The sequence below is a fragment of the Mercenaria mercenaria genome, chromosome 13, assembly GCF_021730395.1.
Source record: "Mercenaria mercenaria strain notata chromosome 13, MADL_Memer_1, whole genome shotgun sequence".
In the NCBI taxonomy this organism is placed as follows: domain Eukaryota; kingdom Metazoa; phylum Mollusca; class Bivalvia; order Venerida; family Veneridae; genus Mercenaria; species Mercenaria mercenaria.
In genome coordinates, this window is record NC_069373.1 from 60076874 (window position 1) to 60086906 (window position 10033).

General features: G+C 32.8%; 1 protein-coding gene across 2 annotated transcripts; it reads right to left on the reverse strand.

The window, feature by feature from the left end:
- Nucleotides 1-2068: 2068 nt before the first annotated feature.
- On the reverse strand, nt 2069-9689 carry LOC123529345 (uncharacterized). Of its 2 annotated transcripts, none has more exons than XM_045309656.2 (2): nt 9551-9689; nt 2069-6289 (listed from the first exon to the last, which is right to left on the reverse strand). In XM_045309656.2, exon 2 carries the CDS (start codon nt 6273-6275, stop codon nt 4365-4367), a length of 1911 nt encoding a protein of 636 aa, XP_045165591.2. In that variant the 5' UTR covers nt 6276-6289; nt 9551-9689; the 3' UTR covers nt 2069-4364. The 2 variants fall into 2 exon arrangements, with proteins under 2 accessions (XP_045165591.2, XP_045165590.2); XM_045309655.2 differs by lacking the exon at nt 9551-9689 and adding an exon at nt 8362-8477.
- Between the last annotated feature and the right edge of the window lie 344 nt (nt 9690-10033).

Below are 10033 nucleotides of genomic sequence, written 5' to 3' on the forward strand. Positions count from 1 at the left end.
AAAAATAGAAAACAACACTCAGTTATGACAGTTTCATATCATATCTTAAAATCAGGATAAAACTTGAAAAAGAAATTGCATTATCAAATGACAAAATAAACCAACATAATATCAAATGGTCTGGTTTTGAGGTATGAATGTAGATGCTGTTGGCTATAATAATAATAAAAAAAAAAAGAAAATATCTTACATATTTTATTCTTCATCTATATAATAAAATGATACTTTCTAGACAGTGTGCCTACAAATTGATTTTTACATGATTGTAGCATAAATAACCATTACAATTTTTAGACAATTATATGAGTTTGGAGACGATCTAAACATCCAATAATATCTACTCTTTTTAACTTTTTTCTCTCTTAGATGTTTTGTTCTCTAATTTTTTTCATCTAAAAATATATATATAGAAAAAGTCTTCTTGTGACATCCACTACTACAAATGTTTGTTTAATTAGATGACCATAAAATACATGTTTTGTATCTATTGTTAAAAACATTTGTCCAAGTCATCATATTTTGTAAATGTATGAAGATTGAAAAATAAATTATAAAAAAAAAAAAAAATTTTAAAGCCTAAATGCCCGGATTAAATAGATGAGTGAAAATGGCTAAATATGCAACATACGTAGGAGGCCCGGTGGTCGAGTGATAGCAAGCTCGCAAGCAAGATGTCCGGCTCTTGAGTGTGTCCCATCAACTAAGAGGCAAGACTAGTACTGGTTCTTCCCAGGAAAGACGGCTTCGCTTGACCTGACACATTAAGAACCAGTCTGTCTGTTCGCAGAGATCTAGTCTAAGTTAGCCAGACAGGCTCTCTCTCTCTCTCTCTCTCCCTCTCTCTCTCCCTCTCTCTCTCCCTCTCTCTCTCTCTGTCTGTCTGTACTTTGCGCGATGCTTAGCTTCTTTGAACGTGTTTATCACGGAAAGGGTGCTATATAAATCTGGTATGATAAATATACGACATCGAAACAAAATGAATATCGATTAGCACGTGACAAATGACTTCTAAAAAAGCATTGAATGTCGTTTAGTACTTGACATCCGAATAAGAAATGAATATCATTCAAAATGCGACATTTGAAAAAGTGAGATATTAAACATTCTGCATATTGCACTTTTGTCAGACTTTGAAGTAGTTTGCTTGTGTCATTTGTTTTATGATATTGGAGATCTATAATATTTGGCTGGCAAGAAGGAAGTACAATATTTATAACAAATTGCATTTTGTATAGAAGTTCGTGCACTTGTCATTCATTTTATTGAAGTAATATTTACTATAATTGTAATTCAACATGTAAATAACACAAATTTATTCAAGCAAAAAGCAATATTTAGTAGGTTTCAAAAGTTGTTCTGAATTATCAAACGAATATATCGAGTCTAAAAATAAAAAAAAACATCAACAAACAAGAAATATCTTTAAAAATGATGGTCGGCGAATTGTAATAAGGAAAGAAGTTTATGAATTTTTCATCTAACATTCATCTTTCATCTAACATTTTTCAAATTGCAAAACTAATTAACACCGCACTTTAACAATTTAAATGGTTATCTTTTAATTTTTCGCAAAGGTTTCGTAGGGTAGAAATTTTGTTTCGTTTATCCTTAGACGAATAATTACAGCAGTAGTTTGATGAAGATTCATGAAGCGGTTCATGAGGAGAAGTCATTAAACGTGTTTATATTTTTAGATTAATTGGTCCCTATCCCCATTTGTAACAAAATAGCAGGAGACCTTACGATATTGTTACACATCGAGTTTGATAAAAATCCATTACATTTTAGTGGTTAATGCGAAGAAAGGCATATCTACTTTTAGCTATAGTGGTCCCTGATAGGGCCCAAGTTCCTATATAAATAAATTTGGAAGAGGACCTTATAATGATGCTCCAGACCAAGTATGACAAAGATCCACCAAGCTGTTCATGAGACGCTGTATAAAGGCATTTCTAGTTTTAGCTCTAGCAGCACCTAAAAGGGGTCAAATGTCCAAGCTGAACAAAGTTGGCTGCGGGCCTAATAAAGATGATACAAATCAAGTTTGATTAGAATACATGAGAAAAAATCAATTAAAGGATTTTTTTATTTATTATTTTTATTTATTTCTAAAATAGGCCAACTGACCCCGCTTTAACAAATGCATATTCGCTATTCATGAATCTTTGGACAATGACGTCACACCTATAAAAAAAAGTGAAGGTCAAGCAAAAGATACAATTGTAATTATTTCAATATTTCTGTTTCATAAACAAAGTTTGACAGTAGTCATATCACATAGATAACCTGTATGCAGCGTACCTTCATTTCAGTGTAATGAGATTCAGTCATTATATAGCATATATATAATAAACAGATTTCAACTGAGTTCAATATTTGCATACCATACTAAAGAAAAATATTCATATATAATAAATCAGTTAAATAATTTATAACAAATATATCAAAGCAAACAAGTACTCATTTTAATATGCAATCTGAATAAGTCACACAAAAAAACTTTTCATATACAGACGACAATTGTAACAAGGAAAATCTTTTAAAAAGCACTTCTCTACATAAAAGATTCTTATCACACCCTTATTCATGTGATAGGCAGACCGTATTCAGCTCTTTCTTTAATTTGATATATATTGGTATTTGAACAGGTTTTTATCATATTTATTAAACTTACTTAACCTTTTGAGATATATCAATATTCTTGTTAAATATACTGAGCCAAAGTTAGCTTTAAAACTGTGAACAGCGTCGTTTAGGATAAACGCTTTGTCTACATTTCACTCAGCGTAGCACAATCAACAGAGTGAAAGAAATTAACACTCTCGTCCAATCAGGCAGAGTGTTGCATAAATCTTCCGTTTTGATAAATTATCTATAATGCGTTATCAAGTAGTTTGATTTGCAAACTGAAGTCACGTGGCATAGGTAACGAAAACGAATTTAGACGGCGTCGCCGAATAATTTAACGGCTTCAATCAAATTTTGAATATTCACAAATATATACAAACATTTAATAAAAACGAAGACAAAGGAAACGTCTTTATCTTCTCTTATTATTAGTCTAAATCTTAATTAGGTTTGATACTTGACTATATATCTGTGAAAAGTGAATATCTACGTTTATGTATCCTTATTTATGATATTTGTCGTTTTTTTAATTCTACTTGTGTGTGTATTTTGTGGTAGAAGTCCTATTATAACGTCTTTATACAATCTAACCTTTTTCATTTTAATCTGTTATTATTGCATATTTGTCTAAATATGTAAAAAAGATAAATGTACCATTAGAATTATAAAAATATAGAGAGGGCGCTAGAAGTTTTGATTAGTATATATGTGGTAAAATAAACTGTTTTGTACCTACTTTTTTCTAACCAGACCTACATACGCCAAATAAGAACAAAATCTCAAAATCTATGTGAAAATTCATCTCGCTTGTGGAACATCAAAGGTTCTATTAAGATTCACGCCCGTGTATTAAATATTAAAAATCTGGCGTCTGACATCGTCTTCTGCTATTAAAATCAAGAAAGTCTCCATAAATCGATCTTAAACAAACAAACAATCAAGAAAATCACATGAAAATTGTAGAATGAAATGTATCTCTTTCCATAATTTGATTTCAGATGTGGACTTCATAATTCATAATTCTAATCAAGTTACGTATTACTACGAGCCGCGCCATGAGAAAACCAACATAGTGCGTTTGCGACCAGCATGGATCCAGACCAGCCTGCGCATTCGCGCAGTCCGGTCAGGATCTATGCTGTTTGCTTTCAAAGCCTATACGATGACGGCATTACGATGGTGAAGCGCGACGGTATGATAATAACATTACGATGGCGGAACGCGAAACCTGATGGCGAAGCGCGACAATGCGATGGTGACCGACCGATGGTAAAGTAAGATAGTACGACGGAGAAGTGCAACAGAACGATGGCAAAACACGACAGTACTAGATAAAAATGTCTTCGTAAGAATTTTATGTCTCGTAAAGAGACATTTAAAGTAGTGAAAAGGTCCAGTTAATTCAGAGGATGGCATATAATGGAGCGTAATTTTCTTATATAAACGTTAACACATCATTTTTCTTTTTCTATAGTTGCAATATTGTTCTTTATGGGAGTGTCAGTCTCTGAAATTCTGATATTCTGGAAAATGTCGAAATAACATTATAAAGCAAATGAATTTTATATAAAATAAAGCATAGTCCTATTTAATGGCGTTTACACAGGAAAACGTGTAAGCCGATAAATTCAAAAGGAAGTTAACCACACAAACACACACATATATATATATATATGTTTTCAATTTAAAATTAGTTACTTTTGCAGTCCTTCCTGATCGAGATTCAGAATTCCATTCTACATGCTTATATAAGCGAGTGATGTTGATTTCTCGATATTATCAGAATTTGAAGAAAACACAAGTACGTCATCAATGACGCATATACCAAGACAATCATCCAAAAGATCTTCAGTATCATGTTTTACGATAGGCTTACCAGATGATGCCGCGAAAAGGGCTATAGCATCCCCACAAGCAATACAAAGTGTATCCTTGTATAGACACATGCTTCTCGGCATGACCGAAGAGCTTTCAAATTTACGTTTCCAAAGCGCATCTGACTTTTCAAGTGAAAACATTTTTAAAGTTTTATCTCTAGTGTTCAGCATGTAAAGGCAGTTGTTGATGAACTCATATGTTGTCGCTAATTCATTCCTAGCTGAAGTGTTAGCGGTGCCAAACGGTACAACGTTTAATGTCTGTCCCCTCTTGTCCAGAACTATAACTTTGTTCGGTGAACTCACAGCAAACTTCGAGGAAGCTACATCGTAATCAAATCCTGTAATGTTTGATATTTCTTCATTAACTACGAAACTTGCGGCTGCTGTAAATCCCTTGTCGTTTACTTTAAATTTACTGACCTGAAGCCCAGGCTCGGCTATTACAGCAAGCTCTTGGTTTCCCACGGCGGCAACAGCATGGTTTCCTTCTTTAAAGGTTTTCCGTCCAAACACCTGTCCGCTTGTTCCTACAAGCACTAAGGAATTGTGAACTTCTGAAAACATTCCTATATATCCATCTCCGAGATCTACAAGTTTCGAAAACTTGCAAGCGGAAGTGAAAAGTTGTTTCAGTGATGATGCCTTAACTGTTTTGTTTATTAGATATTTTGGTTGTTCGTTAGTTGACGTATAAAACGTACTTTCTTGATATATATTTTCTGTTACTGTTGTGCCTGATTCAGAAGAAGGTCTTTTCTTTACATTTGCAGACTTTCCTTGATCATCGTTCTTATCAGAACCTGTTTTCTTTTCTTGCCCGTCCAATTCATACGTTTTCTTTTTATCCGTAGAAAACCAGTTGAATATTCCGACGTTTTTTTTCTTCGACTTTCCATCTGCTGACGTTGTACCTGATTTTCCAGATATGTCTGTGCTTCCTTTTCCTTCATTACTTTCTGATTTTTTCTTCTCTGGTACGTTGATAGAATTTGCTGCTTCATTGCTTTCATCTGATTCGACGAAATCTGGTTTTGTCTTGTTGGTATCATGTACTACTTCATCAGATGATGTGTACACCGGCTTTGAAGACCCATCATGTGTACTATTAGATTCATCAATTTTGTCATAACGTTCGGGAGCTATCAAATAAACACTTCCAAGAGAAGCACCTGATCGCATAATAACTTCGCTTAGACGATCATTAGGTGTGAAAAGACCTTCCGGAGTGGTGTCTTTATCTGGAATGTTGTTCATTACTTCCGTTTTCACCTCTTCAAACTTAAGTTGAATATCAGTTTTATCGGCAACTGATTCAGCTGACAACTTTTCAATGTGTTCATTGACTGTTCTTTGGAATGTAGCAAGTCGTTGCTTGTTGTGTTCATTTGCTGCAGTAACCGTTTTAGCTTGTTTATCAATTGACGTCAGGCAATTTTCTTTCATTTTGTCGAGGCGCTTTGTAAGGTTACCATACATTTCAGTTACTTCTTGTTTCAATTTATCTTTAAGAATCTCCGTCTTGTTCTCGTGTTCTTCTATGAGTCGTTCCTTCTTTTTAGCTATTTGTCTCACTGATAGACATTCTAGCAACAGACTGTCTTTCTCTCCTGAAACTTTTCGGATTTCAGTAAACGAACACTTCGCAGATTTCGCTTTTTCTAGGACACAACTTAGACAAAGTAACTTCTTATGGTTATGGCAGAGAGCTTGAGCAACATCATCGTGATGTATATCACACATAGGTATGATGGCACTATCCTTTGACATGGCTGTTTTTCTTTCTGAAACAAGAAACCAACAACATACTGATTTGAGTTCTACCTGTGTACAAGTGAAATACCTTTTCGTTTCATTCCGCTTCGCTAAAACATATAAGCCGAATTATCGGCATATCAGCCAGATGTTGGCTTGATATGAAAACGTACAAGAAGAAATTATTTAAAGATCTAATTTTAAAGTATACTGATTCTGGACTATTCCAACTATTTTGAAGTGAGTTTTTTTTTAGTTTTCTCCAAGTGTCAGTTAATTCATCGGGTCGAGTAGAAAGATGTCATGCTAATGGAATATTTGAAATAACAGTTTTGAACACATTTCAAATAAGCAAACATTTATAATGAAGAGCAAGAGAAAGATCAATTGAAAATGCAAATATTACAATACTGGCCGTTGAATAAAATCATACCGGTTGCTTCAATTTTTTAAACAACAAGAACATTTCAGTTATATGACATATATTTAAAAACGCGGATAGATAAAAATGTGACGATGTGACTCTAAACCCGATAAAAGCAAAACAAAAATCAAACTATATATGATACGTAACGCTGCGGAGCTATATACGAATGCCACTTTCTATGGACCTTACTCAATAGTCTGTCGTTTTAGATTTTGGAACACCATTTTTTTTTTGGAAACGCGTTTTAAATGAATTAAAAAGTTTAATTTGTTAAATTTTCTTTGTCAAATGTTCTTAGATATTGTATGACATTAAACGTCATTTCTATAAGCTATTATTTTCAGTTGCCGATGCATAAACGATAACAGTGTAATAACAATATCATCGGCTTGGTTTTGCTAATTTACCAGTCGCCTTTTTATTTGTCAAACTGTGTTTTTTTGGCATCAATTCAATTTTATCATTTTCCTTCATGGAGATAACAGGTACTTGAAATTACTTTTATTATATGTATAAGGGTGAAATATGATATCTGCACATGATAAATTGGGTAATATTTCAAAAGAACATTAAGGGTAAGCGAAAACGAGAAGAATATATAATTAACAATCTGCCACAGATTGTGGTCATACGATTTATGTCTTTTGATAACAAATTACACAAAAAATATGAATGTAACATTAAAAGTTGGCAAAGAATTGAGAGGTGACAGAAAAAAGATTGATTTAAGAAATAGTCATGCCAGTTGAACTAAGGATGTAATGAACACTAGCCGTTGAGCTTTAGAGCGGGGGCTCTGTTTGTTTAGAAATAAGAGAAGTAATAAACTTAGAGAGAAAGGAGAGTTTTTAAAGCACAAGTAAAATCATAGCAGACACGAACTTACAGAAACTGTTAACGAGAGGTAATAATAAATGCAACGCTCCTCATGCCCAACGACTTCAGAATAATTCTATTACACAGACATTAAACGGTCTCGATGATCCCAAAGGGGCCGATATAAAGACACTGATTTTTCAAACGAGTGGACAGGTGTTGGGAAAAGGAATTAAAAGACATGCCATTGACCAAAGGATATAAAAGGCGAAACTTGCAATGAAGTTTAGGTTTGACCCGTGTAATAGTGTACCACCTTATTGAAGAGTATTCAATTCCTACAATAAATTACTTTGACTTAATTTTTTTCAGGGGGTATCGTATGATAAATTCTCTGCAAACGTACTGAACAGTGGCCATCACTTTAAAAGTGTCTCTTCTTGAGCTTGAGGAAATATCATGAATTATACAAATTAAAAAAAAAAACTCAACGGTAAAAGTTGTTTAAATTTTGCATACAAGTCTCCCACTCGATACATTATATTGCTGTAACATTAAGTTGAACATTTGAAATATTCACCATTAGACAGGTCATACCTTAAGAAATAGGAGAAAAAGAAATTTAAGATACTTATAGATAACTTTAAATATAATCAAATATTACACGTTTTGCAAACGGATATCGGACTGACGAAGGAACAGACCGATGGAACTCGTAAGGTATTTACTTAGTCTTTACAAACGTTATGGTAGTAGAAAGGACCATAACTACAGAAATGCCCTAGCAAAACATATACGAGCAATTTACACATGGACGAAATGACCAAACTTAATAATGAAATCAATACGTTCAAAAACCTGTTATTATGTCCATTCCTTTCACTTATTACGTATTAAAGTCCAAATAAAAGGCGCACTGCCGGAGGTACCTAACTACCTAACTATGTGACGAATATATAAAAGATAAACTTAAAAGTTTGAAAAACATATCAACCAAAAGTAGAATAATCGATATAGTTGAACAAAAAATTGAAAAGATAAATCGACTGAATTTAGCTAAATAAATCTAAAGTGTTAGACAGATTTAATAAAAACTTTGATAAAGCACAGATACCAAAAGATAGCAAAATAGAAACGTAGATTTTTTATATTCTTCCTTACTTCTTATATTTACAAAATGTATTTCTAATTTGTTAATGCCTCTTTTACACTTAAATAACCCGAACACGTTTTTTTTTTTTTTTTTTTTTTTTTATAAATGTCAATAATGTTATTGCCCGTATAAAAAGCATAAGTACATAAAGAATATTATAGACTTTGATATATTTTCATCACATAAATCATACGTCTAGTATGAAAATTATTTGTATATCTGTTGCTAGTATGCATTTATAAAGGAGGGTACCCAAACGTGGAGCCAAAAACTGAAACTAATGTAATGTTTTTAAATGTAATTTGCCCTTTCTGTAGCTTCGTGTGATTCCTTGTTGCTATTTGTATGCCAAGAGATTTTATTCAGATGCGTAGTTGGATCATATTGATTAATTGCATGTTAACCTTTAACTTATCAAAGTTGTCAACTAAAATATTTAGAAAATCCAAACTTAGAAGAAATTTCACGTCACCAAAACAAAGTTCATAATATATTCCGTTTATCTTAAAATTCTGTCAAATAATGACCGAGTAAACTACACGTTGCTTGAAAACAAAAACTGATATAAAATAACAGACTGAGTCTTGATACACGATACATCTTCTACATATAGAATTTACTTGTTTCGAATTGAGATAATTTGATCAGGCCAACACACTTTAACCATTACATTGAAATGAATATAGTATAATGGGGTTTTTCAGCATATCTCTGTTAAACCTAAAATAACTTTATATATGATATATTACCTCGTTATTTTAGATTACATTTTTACATGTTTCAGGCAGTGTTTGGCTTGAAATATTAGTGTAAACATTGTATATACATTAGGAAGCACTAAATGGTTCGATTAATACAAAAATATCATGTATATAATGTATATAAGGTACTTACCTAAATTTGAAGGAGACCGATAAATATTCCTTAACAGCTAAACAAGTGCTGTAGTATTTTAACTTCCTTCTTGCATGGAGAGAGAAATGGTTTATACGGTTTTTGAAAGATTGTTTACTCAACTCGGATATCGCACAATCATCTTTAACGTAAGCGTTAGATATAATGATAAAATAAAGCTGTGCTTATTCAAACCAACTGTCTGTTAAAGGATAGGGGACGTAAATGCAAGGGACGATGGGGTAGGGGAGGGAGAGAGGATAGCATTCAAGACCATATACGTAAAACTGCAAATTTTGTAATTCAGTTTTGAGTCATAAATTTCTTTTCATATTGCTGCTTGCCTGTGTTCGGATGATTTATCTTCTACATTTGTATATACTTAAATCGCTCATTTTTAACATTGACCTTGGCAAAATGTTCTTTTCTTATTGCAAAAATATAAAAGGCTTTAATGAAAGTTATAGTTCCTAATCTACTTCA